Raw genomic sequence first — 20,469 nt, forward strand, 5'->3', positions numbered from 1 at the left:
GAAGCTACCATTTTTCCCAGGACTCGTGTGTAGTGATGCACCGATACCTGTTTTGGTTTCAGGAGGTCTCTGACTAGAGATGACAGCTCCTTGGCTTTCTCCTGCGGGAGAAACACTTTTTTCTGTTCTGTGTCCAGAACCATCCCCAGGAACAGCAGGCGTGTGGTAGGAACCAGCTGTGACTTTGGAATGTATAGAATCCATCCGTGCTGTTGTAGCACTTCCCGAGATAGTGCTACTCCGACCAACTGCTCCTTGGACCTCGCCTTTATAAGGAGATTGTCCAAGTACGGGATAATTAAAAACTCCCTTTTTTCGAAGGAGTATCATCATTTCTGCCATTACCTTGGTAAAGACCCTCGGTGCCGTGGACAGTCCAAACGGCAGTGTTTGGAATTGGTAATGGCAATCCTGTACCACAAATCTGAGGTACTCCTAGTGAGGATGGTAAATGGGGACATGTAGGTAAGCATCCTTGATGTCCAGGGATACCATGTAATCCCCCTCCTCCAGGCTTGCAATAACCGCCCTGAGCGATTCCATCTTGAACTTGAATTTTTTTATGTATGTGTTCAAGGATTTCAAATTTAAAATGGGTCTCACCGAACCGTCCGGTTTCGGTACCACAAACAGTGTGGAATAGTAACCCCGTCCTTATTGAAGTAGGGGCACCTTGACTATCACCTGCTGGGAATACAGCTTGTGAATTGCCTCTAGCACAGCCTCCCTGCCTGAGGGAGTTGTCGGCAAGGCAGATTTGAGGAAACGGCGGGGGGGGGGGGGGGGGGGGGGGGGGAGACGCCTCGAATTCCATCCTGTACACCTGAGATACTACTTGAAGGATCCAGGGATCCACCTGTGAGCGAGCCCATTTTTTGAGGCGGCCCCCCACCGTACCTGGCTACGCCTGTGGAGCCCCCGCGTCATGCGGTGGACTCAGAGGAAGCGGGGGAAGAATTTGGTTCTGGGAACTGGCTGACTGGTGCAGCTTTTTCCCTCTTCCCTCGTCTCTGTGCAGAAAGGAAGCGCCTTTGACCCGCTTGCTTTTTTGAAGCCGAAAGGACTGTACCTGATAATACAGTGCTTTCTTAGCTGTGAGGAAACCTGAGGTAAAAAAATTTCTTCCCAGCTGTTGCTGTGGATACGAGGTCCCAAAGACCATCCCCAAACAATTCCTCACCCTTATAAGGCTCTATGTGCCTTTTAAAGTCAGCATCACCTGTCCAGTGTCGGGTCTCTAATACCCTCCTGACAGAATGGACATTGCATTAATTCTGGATGCCAGCCGGCAAAATATCCCTCTGTGCATCCCTCATATATAAGACGACGTCTTATGTTCGCAAAATAGTATCCCTGTTTGACAGGGTTACAGACCACGCTGCAGCAGCACTATCTGCAGGTCTCAGTCTAGTACTCACCGGTAAATCTATTTCTCGTAGTCCGTAGTGGATGCTGGGACTCCGTAAGGACCATGGGGAATAGCGGCTCCGCAGGAGACTGGGCACAACTAAAGAAAGCTTTAGGACTACCTGGTGTGCACTGGCTCCTCCCTCTATGACCCTCCTCCAGACCTCCGTTAGGATACTGTGCCCGGAAGAGCTGACACAATAAGGAAAGATTTTGAATCCCGGGTAAGACTTATACCAGCCACACCAATCACACCGTATAACTCATGATACTATACCCAGTTAACAGTATGAAATATAACTGAGCCTCTCAACGGATGGCTCAACAATAACCCTTTAGTTAACAATAACTATATACAAGTATTGCAGACAATCCGCACTTGGGATGGGCGCCCAGCATCCACTACGGACTACGAGAAATAGATTTACCGGTGAGTAAAATCTTATTTTCTCTGACGTCCTAGTGGATGCTGGGACTCCGTAAGGACCATGGGGATTATACCAAAGCTCCCAAACGGGCGGGAGAGTGCGGATGACTCTGCAGCACCGAATGAGCAAACTCTAGGTCCTCCTCAGCCAGGGTATCAAACTTGTAAAATTTAGCACGTGTTTGACCCCGACCAAGTAGCTGCTCGGCAAAGTTGTAAAGCCGAGACCCCTCGGGCAGCCGCCCAAGAAGAGCCCACCTTCCTCGTGGAATGAGCTTTCACTGATCTAGCATGCGGCAGTCCAGCCGCAGAATGTGCAAGCTGAATCGTACTACAAATCCAGCGAGCAATAGTCTGCTTTGAAGCAGGAGCACCCAGCTTGTTAGGTGCATACAGGATAAATAGCGAGTCAGTTTTCCTGACACTAGCTGTCCTGGAAACAAATTTTCAGGGCCCTGACTACGTCCAACAACTTGGATTCCTCCAAGTCCTTAGTAGCCGCAGGCACTACAATAGGTTGGTTCAAATAAAAAGCTGATACCACCATAGGGAGAAACTGGGGACGAGTCCTCAATTCTGCCCTATCCATATGGAAAATCAGATAAGGGCTTTTATATGACAAAGCCGCCAATTCTGACACACGTCTGGCCGAAGCCAAGGCCAACAGCATGACCACTTTCCACGCGAGATATTTCAAATCCACGGTTTTTAGTGGCTCAAACCAATGTGACTTTAGGAAATCCAACACCACGTTGTGATCCCAAGGTGCCACTGGAGGCACAAAAGGGGGCTGAATATGCAGTACTCCCTTAACAAATGTCTGAACATCAGGCAGTGAAGCCAGTTCTTTCTGGAAGAAAATCGACAGAGCCGAAATCTGGACCTTAATGGAACCCAATTTTAGGCCCATAGTCACCCCTGACTGTAGGAAGTGCAGAAAACGGCCCAACTGAAATTCCTCCGTTGGGCCTTCCTGGCCTCACACCACGCAACATATTTTCGCCATATGCGGTGATAATGGTTTGCGGTCACTTCTTTCCTAGCTTTAATCAGCGTAGGGATGACTTCCTCCGGAATGCCCTTTTCCTTCAGGATCCGGCGTTCAACCGCCATGCCGTCAAACGCAGCCGCGGTAAGTCTTGGAACAGACAGGGCCCCTGCTGCAGCAGGTCCTGTCTGAGTGGCAGAGGCCATGGGTCCTCTGAGATCATTTTTTGAAGTTCTGGGTACCAAGCTCTTCTTGGCCAATCCAGAACCACGAGTATAGTTCTTACTCCTCTCCTCCTTATTATTCTCAGTACCTTGGGTATGAGAGGCAGAGGAGGGAACACATACACCGACTGGTACCCCCACGGTGTTACCAGAGCGTCCACAGCTATCGCCTGAGGGTCCCTTGACCTGGCGCAATATCTTTTTAGCTTTTTGTTGAGGCGGGACGCCATCATGTCCACCTGTGGCCTTTCCCAATGGTGTACAATCATTTGGAAGACTCCTGGATGAAGTCCCCACTCTCCCGGGTGGAGGTCGTGCCTGCTGAGAAAGTCTGCTTCCCAGTTGTCCACTCCAGGAATGAACACTGCTGACAGTGCTAACACATGATTTTCCGCCCATCGGAAAATCCTTGTGGCTTCTGCCATCGCCATCCTGCTTCTTGTGCTGCCCTGTTGGTTTACATGGGCGACCGCCGTGATGTTGTCTGACTGGATCAGCACCGGCTGGTTTTGAAGTAGGGTCTAGCCTGACTTAGGGCATTGTGAATGGCCCTCAGTTCCAGAATATTTATGTGTAGGGAAGTCTCCTGACTCGACCATAGTCCTTGGAAGTTTCTTCCCTGTGTGACTGCCCCCCAGCCTCGAAGGCTGGCATCCGTGGTCACCAGGACCCAGTCCTGTATGCCAAATCTGCGGCCCTCTAGAAGATGAGCACTCTGCAGCCACCACAACAGCGACACCCTGGCCCTTGGAGACAGGGTTATCAGCCGATGCATCTGAAGATGCGACCCGGACCACTTGTCCAACAGATACCACTGGAAGATCCTTGCATGGAACCTGCCGAATGGAATTTCTTCGTAAGAAGCTACCATCTTTCCCAGGACTCGCGTGCATTGATGCACCGACACCTGTATTTGTTTTAGGAGGTCTCTGACTAGAGATGACAACTCCTTGGCCTTCTCCTCCGGGAGAAACACTTTTTCCTGTTCTGTGTCCAGAACCATACCCAGGAACAGTAGACGCGTCGTAGGAACCAGCTGCGACTTTGGAATATTCAGAATCCAGCCGTGCTGTTGTAGCACTTCACGAGATAGTGCTACTCCGACCAACAACTGCTCCCTGGACCTCGCCTTTATAAGGAGATCGTCCAAGTACGGGATAATTATAACTCCCTTTTTTCGAAGTAGTATCATCATTTCGGCCATTACCTTAGTAAATACCCTCGATGCCGGGGACAGACCAACGGCAACGTCTGGAATTGGTAATGACAGTCCTGTACCACAATTTTGAGGTACTCCTGGTGAGGAGGGTAAATGGGGACATGCAGGTAAGCATCCTTGATGTCCAGTGATACCATGTAATCCCCTTCGTCCAGGCTTGCAATAACCGCCCTGAGCGATTCCATTTTGAACTTGAACCTTCGTATATAAGTGTTCAAGGATTTCAATTTTAGAATGGGTCTCACCGAACCGTCTGGTTTCGGTACCACAACCATTGTGGAATAGTAACCCCGGCCTTGTTGAAGGGGGGGTACCTTGATTATCACCTGCTGGAGTACAGCTTGTGAATTGCCGCCAGTACTACCTCCCCTCGAGGGCAGCAGGCAAGGCTGATTTGAGGTAACGGCGAGGGGGAGTCGCCTCGAACTCCAGCTTGTATCCCAGTGATACTACTTGCAGAACCCAGGGATCCACCTGTGAGCGAGCCCACTGGTCGCTGAAGTTCCCGAGACACGCCCCCACTGCACCTGGCTCCACCTGTGGAGCCCCAGCGTCATGCGGTGGACTCAGAGGAAGCGGGGGAAGATTTTTGATCCTGGGAACTGGCTGTCTGGTGCAGCTTTTTCCCTCTTCCCTTGTCTCTGTGCAGAAAGGAAGCGCCTTTGACCCGCTTGCTTTTCTGAAGCCAAAAGGACTGTACCTGATAATACGGTGCTTTCTTAGGCTGTGAGGAAACCTGAGGTAAAAATTTTTCTTTCCCAGCTGTTGCTGTGGATACGAGGTCCCAGAGACCATCCCCAAACAATTCCTCACCCTTATAAGGCAGAATCTTCATGTGCCTTCTAAAGTCAGCATCGCCTGTCCACTGCCAGGTCCCTAATACCCTCCTGGCAGAATGGACATTGCATTAATTCTGGATGCCAGCCGACAAATATCCCTCTGTGCATCCCTCATATATAAGACGACGTCTTTAATATGCTCTATGGTTAGCAAAATAGTATCCCTGTCCTGACAGGGTAATAGACCACGCTGTAGCAGCACTATCCATGCTGAGGCAATTGCAGGTCTCAATATAGTACCTGAGTGTGTATATACAGACTTCAGGATAGCCTCCTGCTTTTTATCAGCAGGCTCCTTCAAAGCGGCCGTATCCTAAGACGGCAGTGCCACCTTTTTTGACAAACGTGTGAGTGCCTTATCCACCCTAGGGGATATCTCCCAACGTGACCTATCCTCTGGCGGGAAAGGGTACGCCATCAGTAACTTTTTAGAAATTACCAGTTTCTTATCGGGGGAACCCACGCTTCTTCACACACTTCATTCACTCATCTGATGGGGGAACAAAACACTGGCTGCTTTTTCTCCCCAAACATAAAACCCCTTTTTTGTGGTACTTGGGTTAATGTCAGAAATGTGTAACACATTTTTCATTGCCGAGATCATGCAACGGATGTACCTAGTGGATTGTGTATATGTCTCAACCTCGTCGACACTGGAGTCAGACTCCGTGTCGACATCTGTGTCTGCCATCTGAGGTAGCGGGCGTTTTTGAGCCCCTGATGGCCTTTGAGACGCCTGGGCAGGCGCGGGCTGAGAAGCCGGCTGTCCCACAGCTGTTACGTCATCCAGCCTTTTATGTAAGGAGTTGACACTGTCGGTTAATACCTTCCACCTATCCATCCACTCAGGTGTCGGCCCCGCAGGGGGTGACATCACATTTATCGGCATCTGCTCCGCCTCCACATAAGCCTCCTTATCAAACATGACGACACAGCCGTACCGACACACCGCACACACACAGGGAATGCTCTGACTGAGGACAGGACGCCACAAAGCCCTTTGGGGAGACAGAGAGAGTATGCCAGCACACACCAGAGCGCTATATATACACAGGGATTAACACTGGAACTGAGTGATTTTCCCAATAGCTGCTTGTATACACAATATTGCGCCTAAATTTAGTGGCCCCCCTCTCTTTTTTTACCCTATGTAGTCTGGAAACTGCAGGGGAGAGCCTGGGAGCGATCCTTCCAGCGGAGCTGTGAGGGAAAATGGCGCCAGTGTGCTGAGGGAGATAGCCCCGCCCCTTTTTCGGCGGACTTCTCCCGCTTTTTTGTAGGTATATCTGGCAGGGGATTTTACACATATATAGTCTCTATGACTATATTATGTGTAGTTTTGCCAGCCAAGATACTTAATATTGCAGCCCAGGGCGCCCCCCCACAGCGCCCTGCACCCATCAGTGACCGGAGTGTAAGGTGTGCATGGGAAGCAATGGCGCACAGCTGCAGTGCTGTGCGCTACCTTGATGAAGACCGAAGTCTTCTGCCGCCGATTTCCAGGACCGTCTTCTTGCTTCTGGCTCTGTAAGGGGGACGGCGGCGCGGCTCCGGGACCGGACGATCGAGGTCGGGCCCTGTGTTCGATCCCTCTGGAGCTAATGGTGTCCAGTAGCCTAAGAAGCCCAAGCTAGCTGCAAGCAGGTAGGTTCGCTTCTTCTCCCCTTAGTCCCTCGTAGCAGTGAGTCTGTTGCCAGCAGATCTCACTGAAAATAAAAAACCTAAATTAAACTTTCTTTTTCTAGGAGCTCAGGAGAGCCCCTAGTGTGCATCCAGCTCAGCCGGGCACAAGATTCTAACTGAGGTCTGGAGGAGGGTCATAGAGGGAGGAGCCAGTGCACACCAGGTAGTCCTAAAGCTTTCTTTAGTTGTGCCCAGTCTCCTGCGGAGCCGCTATTCCCCATGGTCCTTACGGAGTCCCAGCATCCACTTAGGACGTCAGAGAAATATTGATTACTGCATATGCCTTCCATTGTGTGGATTATTCCTATAGGAAGATTGATTAATGGAATACTATAAGTATTTTGTCATATTACAGATTTTGTGTCATTATAATACCTGATCAATTAGCGCTGGGAGGTCTTCTTTTTAAAACTGGATATCCCCAATTCCCCAACAAAATGGGGAATTGGAAAATTACATTGCAGATTTATGGGCACTATCAGTCCTAAAATAAATTAGGCAAAAGACCAATGTCTGCAGAGTTTAAGACAGATACTCCCCTAACCTCTACTGTGTCACTGTCACCATTATCCTTGTTCCACCATAAATGAACCAGAGCATTAGAACTAATGGGCAAGCATTGCCGCAGCTCAGATACATGACATCTCTGGGCAGGTCCAGGTCAGCAGTTCCCAGTGTTTCAAAATAAAACCCATGCACACAAAAAACACCCCACAAACATCACCCACAAAAAAAAATAAAAAAATAAAAAGTCCTCCCTCAAAAGCAGTGTAGAATGTGCTGCCCATGACGGACCTACCTTACGAGCAGAGTAAGCAGACATTAACCGGAACAGGGAGATCAGCTTGATAATATGCTTCTGAAATTGTCATCCGAAGTCATCTCGCCAGTGTCTGCTTGTCAGCAGGCCATCCTCTCTTGTGAAACCCGTAGAGAACAAAGAGTATCTGTCTTTCTGATAGCACTGGTACGATCCACGTAGAGCCTTAAGGCCCGGACTATATACAACGATGCATCTCCTGTGGAAAGGTCCAGCCCGTGAAAGGCCAGAACTACAATTTCTTTGTTAAAGGTGGAACTTAGACACCACCTTAGAAAGATACCCAGATTTTTATAAAAACCACTCTATCTGGATAAAAAAATAAAAAAATAAAAAAACAGAAAAAGGAGGGCGACAATCTGACACTCTTCTAGCTGAGGCAATAGCTAGTAAAAAAAAAAAAGAGCTTTAGCTGTCAACCATTTAAGATCCACTTGTTTAAGTGGTTCAAATGGGGCAACTTGAAGAGCCTTTAGGACTAAATTTAAGTCCCAAGGCACTGTAGGAGGAACAAACAGAGGGTTGAATGTGCAGCATTCCCTGGAAAAAAGTGTGCACATCCTGTAGGTTAGCAATTTTCTTTTGGAACCATACAGTCAATGCTGACACTTGCACTCTCCAAGGAAGCCACCCGTAGACCTTTGTCCATTCCTGCCTGAAGGAATGCCAGGACTCTGGAAACTCTGAACGCCCTAGGATCAAATTTCTGGTCACTGCACCATTGAATATAGGTTTGCCATATTCAGTGATAAATGCAAGCTGAGGAAGGTTTCCATGCTCTGAGCATAGTTCGAATTACCTGTTGTGAGAATCCTCTTGCTTTCAGGATGGAAGTCTCAAGAGCCACACTGTCAAATACAGTCGATCCAGGTGCTTGCGACAGCATGGACCCTGAGACAGTAGATTTGGACGTTGGAGTAGAAATGGAGCATCCATCGATAACCTCTGTAGATCTGTATACCAATGTCTTCTGGGCAAAGCCGGAGCTATTAGTATCACAGCGCCCTTTCCTTGTTTTACCTTTCGCATTACCCTGGGTAACAGGGCGATGGGTGGAAAGACATAGGCTAGATGAAAGTCCCATCTCACTGACAGAGCATCCGCAAAGATCGCTCTCGGATCCTTTGTTCTTGACCCGAACTTTGTTGTTCTGGCGTGACACCATGAGATCTATCTCCAGTAACCCCCATTTGTCTACCAGAATTTGGAAGACCTCTGGGTGTAAAGCCCATTCGTTTGTATGAATGGCGTGTCGACTGAGAAAATCAGCTTCCCAGTTTAGGACTCCCGGCATGAATACTTCAGACAAGGCTGGAAGATGAAGTTCTGCCCACTTTAATGTGTGACTTACCACCTTCATTGCATACTGGCTGCGAGTTCCTCACTGATGGTTGAGGTACGCTACCGCCGTTGCATTGTCAGAGCAGATTTGGACTGGTTTCCCCTGAAGGATGTCCCTTGCCTGAATAAGTGCCATATACAGTATATGGCCTGAAGTTCCAATACATTTATTGGCAGGCAACTTTCTTCCTTGGTCCACTGCCCCTCGAAGCAACTCCTTCCCGACACTGCTCCCCAGCCGTGAAGACTGGCATCTGTTGTCAGAATTTCCCAATCTGATATCCAAAAGGACTCCCTTTGTCCAGATGGGATGTCTGTAGCCACCAGGCTAAAGATCTCCTTACTCCCAAAGGACTATAGTCTGTGTTTTTATTGTCTGATGACAACCATTCCATTTGGAAAGGATCTGACATTGCAGAGGCATCAAATGGAACTGGGTATACTCCACCATGTTGAATGTCGACACCATTAACCCCATCACACGCATTGCCGCATGAATGGATACCCTTTGACTGTGTAGCAGCTCCTGAACACCTGACTGAATTTTGGATATTTGGTCAGAGGTAGAAATACTAATACTCTCTAAAGTCCTGAATCCAGCACATCCCCCAAAGAGTCATCCGTTGTGACGGAATCAGAGAAGACTTTGCCCAATTTATGAGCCAACCGTGTCTCTGCAAACAAGCTATTGTCTGTTGCAGATGACACTGGAGCAATTCCTGAGACTGAGCTAGGATTAATAAATCGTTGAGGTATGGAAAAATCCTTATCCCTTGCTGACGGAGATGAGATGCCATCAACACCATAATTTTGGTGAATACTCTGGGAGCTGTGACCAGTACAAATATTAGGGCCTGAAACGGAAAATGTTGCCGGAGGATAGCGAACCTGAGATAGCGCTGATGGGACATTGCTATAGAAACGAATACACAGAAAACTAACAGAATTATAGTAAAAGCCAGCAATCAATCACAGGTTATACATTAGTATAATAAGCAATATGAGCACATGATCAACTACAAATACATTTCAAGTATGTAGGAGAAACCTATTACTGCAATACCTTATATAGGATTTAACCGTATTGAGTAGCATAGCGAAAGAAAACCGCAGCAATAGTTATCAAACTCGTGCATAAGGCACTTATCCAACTATTCGTACTCAAAGCCTTCGTACTGTATTACCGGATTCAGTAGACTGGGATACAGGGAGACTCACCCAGCTTCCAGAACCGATCAATACGTTAGCAAACGCTGAGTGGATCCAGACGCCATTAGTGTACACTCACCCTGTCAACCTACAGTAAACACCGATGCACCAGTCACACAGCCGCCTATGCTGCGACTGGGTCCCCTTAGATACACAGAGTCTCAGACTGAGGCGGGAAATCAGTTCGTGGCGGGAGACTCAGAGGAAACTGGTCATAAACCGGAGGTTGGGGGGGGGGGATAACCAAGGGAGCATCTGACTCCCCACCGCCGACATCAACCCTAGGGATCGCGGCCTCCTACTACCCCTGGAGCCTAAGATACCTAGGGCCTAGCGCTGGTGCACCCTAGGTGGCAGCCGCATAAGCGACTGTTTGGTCGTCTCCTCCCAAAACAGTGCGGCTGTGTCAGTGTTTCCCCTCTAAGCAGAACCAATGCCTTACCTTCTCCCTGTGCTCCGACCACAGCTTGGTAACGTCTGCTGGACTTGCTAGTACATCCAACACTGACGCCCGCCGAAACAGCATTGTACTCGTGGGTAAGCATTGTCGCAACCCGGCGGGGAGTTGTTGGGAGTAACTCTTTCTAAGGTACGTTTAAGACGCTTTTTAGAAAGATAGCTCAAAACAACAAAAAAAAAATGGAAAGACTATAAAATTAAAAGAAGAAAGCTTATGGCTGCTAAAAACCAGCAGCCATTGGCCATGGTCGAGCTCTTGCCGCACTAAATAAAAATAGGATTTTAATTGCCTACCGGTAAATCCTTTTCTCGTAGTCTGTAGAGGATACTAGGGTCCATTTAGTACCATGGGGTATAGACGGGTCCACTAGGAGCCTTGGGCACCTTAAGAATTTGATAGTGTGGGCTGGCTTTTCCCTCTATGCCCCTCCTACCAGACTCAGTCTAGGAAACTGTGCCCGAGGAGACGGACATACTTTGAGAGAAGGATAGATAAGGACAGTGGTGAGATTCCGAACCAGCACACACAACAAGAGGAAAGTCAAGCTAACCAAACTTGAAACAGGAACAGCAACGGCTGAACCAACATTACTTAACCAAGTAACAGTGCAGGATAAACTAAGCACTGGGCGGGCACCCAGTGTCCTCTACGGACGAGAAAAGGATTTACCGGTAGGTAATTAAAATCATATTTTCTCTTATGTCCTAGAGGATACTGGGGTCCATTAAGTACCATGGGGATGTATCAAAGCTCCCAAACCGGGCGGGAGAGTGCCGAGGTTCCTGCAGAACTTAGCAAACGTGTTTAGAACCTGGCCAAGTAGGTGCTCGGCAGAGCTGTAAAGCCAAGACACCCCGGGCAGCCGCCCCGGAAGAACCCACCAACCTAGTAGAGTGGGCCTGTACAGATTTTGGACACCGCAAACTTGCCGTGGAATAAGCATGATGGATAGTAAGTCTGATCCAGCGTACAATTGTCTGCTTTGAAGCAGGACACCCAATCTTATTGGGATTATGAAGAATAAATAGCGGGTCAGTCTTTCTGGGACGAGCTGTTCTTTTCACATACACCTTCAAAGCCCTCACAACATCCAAAATTTTGAAGTAGCAGAGGTGTCGGTGACAACCAGAACCACAATAGGTTGGTTGATGTGAAATGCGGACATGACTTTAGGAAGAAATTGCTGACGAGTTCAGAGTTCAGCTCTGTCCTCATGGAAATTTAAATAGGGACTTTTGTGAGACAAAGCCCCCAGCTCCTATACACATCTTGCTGAAGCCAAGGCCAACAGTGTGACTGTTTTCCACGTAAGATATTTTACGTCCGCCTCCTGTAACGGTTCAAACCAGTCAGATTGGAAAAACTGCAGCACCACATTGTGATCCCACGGTGCCATGGGAGGCACAAAGGGAGGTTGGATATGAAGAACACCTTTCAAGAACGTCTGGTCCTCAGGGAGAGAAGACAATTGTTTCGAAAAGAAAATGGACAAGGCCGAAATCTGGACTTTTATGGAGACCAGACGCAGGCCAACATCCACACCTGCCTGCAGAAAAAGCAGGAAATGTCCCAGGTGAAATTCAACCGCAGAATAATTTCTGCTCACACCAAGAGATGCATTTCTTCCAAATACGATGCTAATGCTTAGACGTTACCCCCTTCCTGGCTTGGATCATAGTCGGGATAACCTTGTTAGGGATCCCTCTCCTGGCTAGAATCAGCCGTTCAACTTCCATGCCGTCAAACGTAGCCGTGGTAAGTCCTGATAGACGAACGGGCCCTGTTGCAGAAGATCCTCACAAAGAGGTAGAGGCCACGAATCTTCAAGGAGCATCTCCAGAAGGTCTGCGTACCAGGCCCTTCTTGGCCAGTCTGGAGCAATGAGTATTGCATGAACCTTTTCCCTTTTTATTCGTTTTAGAATTCTTGGGATCAGAGGAAGTGGAGGAAACACATACACCATCTGATAGACTCATGGAGTTGTCAGGGTGTCTATCGCCACCGCGACATGGAACAATACCGCCTGAGCTTCTTGTTGAGATGAGGCGCCATCTTGACGATCTGTGGATATCCCTGTTGACTTGTCAAGCACCTGAACACTTCCGGGGGAAAGCCCCACTCCCCCGGGTGCAGGTCGTGTCTGCTGAGGAAGACGGCTTCCCAGTTATCTACTCCCGGAATGAAGACTGCTGACAACGCCACAGCATTTCTTTCTGAGAATTCTTGACACCTCTGACATTGCTGCTCTGCTTTACATTCTGCCCTGTCGGTTTATGTACATTACTGCCGTCACATTGTCAGACTGGACCTGAATTGCCCGATCTTGAAGATGTGAGGCCTACAGAAGGGCGCTGTATATGGCCCTGAGTTCCAGAATGTTGATTGGAAGGATGACTTCCTGACTTGACCATCTTCCCTGAAACTGCACCCCCTGTGTGACTGCCCCCCAACCTCTGAGGCTTGGGTCTGTGGTTAACAGTATCCAGTTCTGATTCCGAAAATATGTCCTGCAACGAGGCGAGAAGACTGTAGCCACCACAGAAGGGAGATCCTTGCCTTTGGCGACAGACGGATCCTCTGGTGCATGTGAAGATGCGATCCGGACCATTTGTCCAACAGATCGAGCTGGAAGTGTCTTGCGTGAAACCTTCCATATTGAAGTGCCTCATAAGAGGCCACCATTTTCCCCAGAAGGCGAATGCACAGACACCCGGGTTGGCTTCAGGACATCCCGAACCATCGACTGGATTACCAACAAAAGGAATACCTTTTGTGACTCAGTGTCCAGTATCATTCCCAGGAATGGGAGCCTCCATGTTTGCTCAAGGTGAGATTTTGGAAGGTTCAAAATCCACCCGTGATCCTGGAGAAGTTTGATTGAGAGAGCAATGCTGTCCAGCAACCTTTCCCTGGATGGTGCTTTTATCAGGAGATCATCCAGGTACGGAATTATGTTAACTCTCTGTTTGCGGAGTAGAAACATCATCTCTGCTATCACCTTGGTGAACATCCTCGGTGCCGTGGAGAGACCAAATGGCAGGGCCTGGAACTGGTAGTGACAGTCCTGCAGTGCAAACCTGAGATAAGCCTGATGAGGCGGGCAGATCGGAATATGAAGGTACGCATCCTTGATATCCAGAGACACTAGGAATTCCCCCTCCTCCAGACCTGAGATCACCACTCTCAGAGACTCCCTCTTGAATTTGAACACTCGTAAGTACGAGTTCAAAGACTTGAGGATCAGAATTGGTCTTACCGAACCGTCCGGCTTCGGTACTACGAACAAGTTGGAATAGTACCCCTTGTTTAGTAAATGAGGTGGAACTGGAACAATGACCTGAGTCTGTACCAGTTATTGGGTAGCATGCTGTAAAGTTATACTCGCCTCTTGTGAAACTGGCAAGCCAGATTTGAAGAATCTGTGAGGTGGGAGCTTTTGGAACTCCAGTCTGTAGCCCTGGGAAATAAGTCCTATGACCCAGGGATCCTTGCAAGAATGTGACCAGATCTGACTGAAGAATTGTAGTTGGGCTCCCATCTGACAGCCTTCCAGGCATTGCTGTCCATCATCATGCTGAAGTCTTTTAGGAAGCAGAGCCTGAGCTCTGTTCCTGAGCACCTGCTGTTGCTGGTTTGCGTGGTTTACCTCTTGCGCCGCTGGAGGACGTAGAAGCACTTCTGGATTTGCCCTTTAACTTTGCCGTCCGAAAGGATTATAACTTAGAAGATGAATAAGTCTTCTTGGTTGGGGGGGCTGCGGAAGGAAGATGCGTAGACTTACCCACAGTAGCTGTGGAGATTCATTTGTCTAATTCATCTCCAAACAAGGCCTGTCCTGTAAAAAGTTGGCCTTTCACACCTTTCCTGGAGTCCGCATGAGCAGTCCACTGGTGTAACCACAAGCCCCTGCGTGCTGACAAAGCCATAACGGTAGTGCGTGCATAAAGCAAACCAATCTCTTTTATGGCTTCCACCATAAAGTTCAGAGTCCTGTATATGCTGCAGGAGTAAAACAATCTCCCCCCTAGATAAGGAATCTAACCCCTCAATTAAGTTACCCCACCACTTAGCAATGGCTTTTGTGATCCACGCACATGCAATAGTGGCTCTCTGGGCCACCCTAGCAGCTGTGTACAATGATTTGAGTGTAGACTCAATTTTACGATCAGCCGTATCTTTTAGGGATGCTGCACCAGGGACAGGCAATACCATTTTTCTAGACAGCCTAGAGACTGAAGCGTCCACTATCGGTGGATCTTCCCATTTTTTCCTATTCTCCAGAGGAAAAGGAAAAGATGAGAGCAGCCTTTTAGGGATCTGAAACTTATTTTCAGGATTAACCCATTGGTTATTCAAATAGGGAATTCAATTCCTTTGACATAGGAAAAGTAAATGAGGACTTCTTTTTTACATTAAAATAAGATTCCTCACACTCCTCTGACACCTTATCAGGAATATGCAGAACATCTCCGATAGCCTCTATAAGAGCCTCTATTCCCTGTGACAGAGCTGCATCTCCCCCCCCCCCCCCCCTCTGAACCCACCTGCCCCCTCCTCCATGTCAAAGATTGCTTTTGCAGACAAATGGGAGGGGATTGAGACACTTGTTTTGGGGACTGAGTCTCTGTTCATAAACTCATCCACAGTCTGTTTTAAGTATTGCGTGTCTCTCTCATTGCGGGACAATTTTGTAGAAAGAGTGGAGATCCACCATTCTGGTTCAGCCCCACTATTCTGTAAACCCTGAGTACCCAGTAGTGAGTCCCCAGGTGAAGAGGAACACTCCGCTGTACAAGAAACACTCTTTGCCTGACATAACGTAAAATGTGACAGCATGCACACAGGAAAAGGTTAAGCACAAGTAACCCACAAAGAGCCCTTCAGGGAGACAGTGTTGTTTAGAGCCAGCCCCCTACCGCACCCTTACCGCTAATGTCAAGCTTAGTCAAGTCGCAGACTAAGTACCCTGATAGGGGACTTAGTACACTAATAGCCTTTCCCCCCTGCTATGACCCCCTGGTACTGCTGAGGTAATTTGGAGTCACACCAGAGGAGCTGCGCGTCCCTGTCAGTCAGCGTCTGTGACCACTGCAAAATGGCGCTGGTGAGCTGCTGGATCCTCTCATAGTGAAGCCCCGCCCCTCCAATGGCACACGGTCTTCCTGCTTTTATACTGGCTGAGGTAATTTTTGTGTTTAAAATGGAGCAGAACAGTTTTAAGGCTGTGTTTGCCAGTTTGGGTACTGTGTACTGAGACGCAGTTGTGTACTGTGTCTGGAGACGCAGTCTGCCCCATTTAGAAGCCGTGCGTCTTCATACCCTCGTGCCGCCTTAACGGCCGGCACCCCGCTAACCGGGACGCCGGCTCAACACTCACCACTCTTCATTCCTCTGGTTCTGTTAGGGGTGGCAGCGTGTTGTGGGAATGTACGCTCGCCGTGGTGTGGCTTGCGAATAGTTCCCTCAGGAGCTCAGTGTACTGTCAGCTGGGAACGGAACCATTAAGCCTTCAAGGAGGTTGGGCTGTTCCTTCCCCTAAGTCCCACGAAACAGGCAGGCTGGTGCCAACCAGCCCTGCCTGAAAATAACAAACATATAAAATAAATGTAGAAAACTCTTCAGGAGCTTCCTTCAGCGTGACCGGCTCCTCCGGGCACATTTTCTAAACTTTGTCTGGCAGGAGGGGCATAGAGGGAGAAGCCAGCCCACACTATCAAATTCTTAAAGTGCCCATGGCTCCTAGTGGTCCCGTCTATACCCCATGGTACTAAATGGACCCAAGTATCCTCTAGGACAGAGGTTCTCAAACTCTGTCCTCGGGAGCCCACACAGTGCATGTTTTGCAGGTAACCCAGCAGGTGCACAGGTGTATTAATTACTCACTGACACATTTTAAAAGGTCCACAGGTGGAGCTTATTATTTCAATTGCGATTCTGTGAGGAGACCTGCAAAACATGCACTGTGTGGGCCCCCGAGGACCGAGTTTGAGAACCTCTGCTCTAGGACGTAAGAGAAAAACTGATTTGCCTGAGCCAGGAGGCGGGATACATGGACGGGCCCGTTGCATGCTTGGAGGCTGAAAGCTTTGACCGTTTAGTGCAAATTTGCTGCTGCATCAACATATACCAATGTTATCCTGTGGATAACCTGTGGACCCTGCCGGAAAAATATGGAAGCAAATGACAATTGACCATTTGCTCCTAGGCACCAGAAAGAAGACAAAATGGACGTTCAGATAAATTGGTTAAAACCATTTTTACCCATGGTTAATTGTCATTTGCTACCATACATTATCGCTCCAACCAGAAAGATTGGATAGATAATCTTAGTGTGTATCCTAGCTTTAGGCTCATAATTAAGAGAAACTTGGACAACAGGTACGTCAAAGGATACTCTACACCAGAGGTTCTCAAACTCGGTCCTCAGGACCCCACACGGTGCATGTTTTGCAGGTCTCCTCACAGAATCACAAGTGAGATAATTAGCTCCACCTGCAGACCTTTTAAAATGTGTCAGTGAGTAATTAATACACCTGTGCACTTGCTGGGTTACCTGCAAAACATGCACTGTGTGGGGTCCTGAGGACCGAGTTTGAGAACCACTGCTCTACACCATAGGTCTGCAAACTCTGTCCTCATTACCCCACACAGTGCAAGTTTTGCAGGTCTCCTCTCAGAATCGCAAGTGAAATAATTAACTCCACCTGCGGACATTTTAAAACGTGTCTGTGAGCAATTAATACACCTGTGCACCTGCTGGGTTACCTGCAAAACATGCACTGTGTGGGGTAATTAGGACCGAATTTGCAGACCTATGCTCTACACCAGTGATTTTCAACCTTTTTTTTTTTTTTAACTAGCGGAGCACCAAACAATATTTTAAAATTGCCAAGGCATGCCATCAGTACCCCACAAAAAAAAACACACACATACATTGGCCTACACAGAAAAAAACAATCACATTGCTCCCCACATAAATCCTATTGCTCCACACATGAATTATTTACATTATTCCCACTATAAATCCATAAATTCTTATTCTCCCCACATAAATCCTATTGAAATACTATTGTTCCCCACAGGAGAAAATAAATATCAGCTGTCCTCCTCCCTGTCCCTCAGTGGCTGTTCATAGTGGAGTTCTGCGAATACTGAGCAGTGGGCGGTCGGGCAGGTGTGGATGTGGGTGGGCAAGGAAAGCTGTGTATGCAGGCGGGAACTGGTAGATGTGTATGCAGGCGGGTGAGCTGGTTGGGTGGCGAGACGCGGCAGCTGTGACCTATATCATCACATCGTTTTCAAGGCATAGGTCATGGCCAGAGCACAACTGATCCTCTAAGAAGAGCCCAGGCCAACAGTTCACTCTGAAGGTGCAGGAAGCTGCTCTGTCTCCGCGGCACACCTTGCAACTGGTCGTGGCACACTAGTGTGCCACGGCACACTGGTTGAAAAAGCCTGCTCTACACAGTTCTTGAAGGGAAAGAAAAAAGTTACAGATTTTGTCACCAGAGGGCGATATGGCAACACAAATCATTTTTTTATTTTTCAATAATTGCCTAGCACATCCTTTGAAGTACCCTATAGTCCAAGTTTCTCTTCATTACAAGCCTTAGAACTCACTCCAGAGTGCTCGAAGTAAGAATTATTTAATTTTAAAAGCCCTGTATAATGCCTCTAGGAGGAGAACCTAACAGAGTAAGGTGGATATAGTCTTTGGAATGGTGACAAATGAAACCCAAAGTTCATTTAAAAAAATAATAAATACCCACTTTTACTTCTGGCTTATGCTTTTTATTGTAAACTATAGAGCAAATAGGCTTTTCAAAAAACACACAACTTTACATACCAACGTCATTATCTAATAAACACTTCCCACCACGATAAAGGAAAATGAACAGCTATTCCAACCTAGTTAGTAAACTCTGCACTTCCATACCCCAACTGAATATGAGCTTTCTACTGCTTCTGGGCAACCAAGTCCAAACAAACAGAAGAGTGGCACAAATATGATATTGGAGCCTTATTCTTGAGAAAACATCTCCACATTGTTTCCCTTTACTGGACCATTAATAAAGAGCTGTAAGCCACAACACATAATAAAGAATTTGTAAAAATATTCAGATAAACAGTAGTGAGAAATGTCACTCTCACACAATGCTGACCATGTCAAAGCATTCGAAAACTATGCAAGAGTAACAAAATTACTTTACGGACTGTATAGTATGAGCAACTGTAAAACACACTTCCCATTTATTCCCACTGTCTCATCAAATGTACATAATTACATTAAACACAGGAACGCCCAATATTAGTCTCATACAGGACTCTACTACATATACCCTAAAGAGACACTGCTGTGTAAACAGCAGATAGCTTTCCTTTCTCCAAAACAGGAACATAAACTCACACAGGTAACAAAATACTATTTTTGCTGCCACACATCTACATAGATGACATATTGCTGTTTCCATCTGCCACATAGAACAAAATTAAAAACAGATTGTGAAACTGCCTGTAAGAGCAGGTCAATTACATAGATAATGTCAGATATTCAACCTTGGGTGGTTCTTGTGGGAGAACAATGGGCTCAACAGGAGGTGGCGTGGGGGATTTTTCCTCAAGTTCTTCAATGTTCTTTTCTTCTGGCTCAGGTTTCATTTCCTCACTCTTTAGTTCTGGTTCTGGCTCTGGCTCAGGTTCATTAATGGGCTCCTCCAAAGACTCCTCTACACCATTACTGGGAGGAAAACAAACAATGTAAATGGAAAAGTAATTGAATAGAAAATCAAATATACAGCAACTGGAAATGAAAAAATAAGATTTTACTTACCGGAAAATCTATTTCTCGTAGTCCGTAGTGGATGCTGGGGACTCCGTAAGGACCATGGGGAATAGACGGGCCCCGCAGGAGACATGGGCACTTCAAGAAAGAATTTGGATTCTGGTGTGCTCTGGCTCCTCCCTCTATGTCCCTCCTCCAGACCTCAGTTAAAGAAACTGTGCCCGGAAGAGCTGACAGTACAAGGAAAGGATTTTGGGAATCCAGGGTAAGACTCATACCAGCCACACCAATCACACCGTATAACTTGTGATAACTTTACCCAGTTAACAGTATGAACAATAACAGAGCATCAGATAAAACCTGATGCAACTATAACATAACCCTTATTTAAGCAATAACTATATACAAGCATTGCAGAAAAAGTCCGCACTTGGGACGGGCGCCCAGCATCCACTACGGACTACGATAAATAGATTTACCGGTAAGTAAAATCTTATTTTCTCTAACGTCCTAGTGGATGCTGGGGACTCCGTAAGGACCATGGGGATTATACCAAAGCTCCCAAACGGGCGGGAGAGTGCGGATGACTCTGCAGCACCGAGTGAGCAAACGATAGGTCCTCCTCAGCCAGGGTATCAAACTTTTAGAACTTTGCAAACGTATTTGCACCTGACCAAGTAGCAGCTCGGCATAGTTGTAATGCCGAGACCCCTCGGGCAGCCGCCCAAGAAGAGCCCACCTTCCTAGTGGAATGGGCTTTCACTGATTTTGGCTGCGGCAATCCAGCCGCAGAATGAGCCTGCTGAATCGTGTTACAGATCCAGCGAGCAATAGTCTGCTTTGAAGCAGGAGCACCAAGCTTGTTGGATGCATACAGGATAAACAGTGACTCCGTTTTCCTGACTCTAGCCGTTCTGGCTACATAAACTTTTAAAGCCCTGACCACATCTAGTAACTCGGAATCCTCCAAGTCACGAGTAGCCACAGGCACCACAATAGGTTGGTTCATATGAAAGGATGAGACCACTTTTGGCAGAAATTGGGGACGTGTCCTCAATTCCGCTCTATCC

General features: G+C 47.6%; 1 protein-coding gene across 5 annotated transcripts in view; it reads right to left on the reverse strand.

The window, feature by feature from the left end:
* G3BP2 (G3BP stress granule assembly factor 2) overlaps nucleotides 1–20,469 on the reverse strand; it is a 224,714-nt gene that overhangs the window by 42,195 nt on the left and 162,050 nt on the right. For all 5 annotated transcript variants that reach the window (XM_063916905.1, XM_063916914.1, XM_063916878.1 and 2 more), the window contains one exon: nucleotides 19,174–19,354. In XM_063916905.1, the coding sequence (XP_063772975.1) occupies nucleotides 19,174–19,354 (181 nt within the window). The remainder of the gene's footprint in view (nucleotides 1–19,173; nucleotides 19,355–20,469) is intronic.

Source organism: Pseudophryne corroboree, chromosome 1, assembly GCF_028390025.1.
Source record: "Pseudophryne corroboree isolate aPseCor3 chromosome 1, aPseCor3.hap2, whole genome shotgun sequence".
Classification (NCBI taxonomy): domain Eukaryota; kingdom Metazoa; phylum Chordata; class Amphibia; order Anura; family Myobatrachidae; genus Pseudophryne; species Pseudophryne corroboree.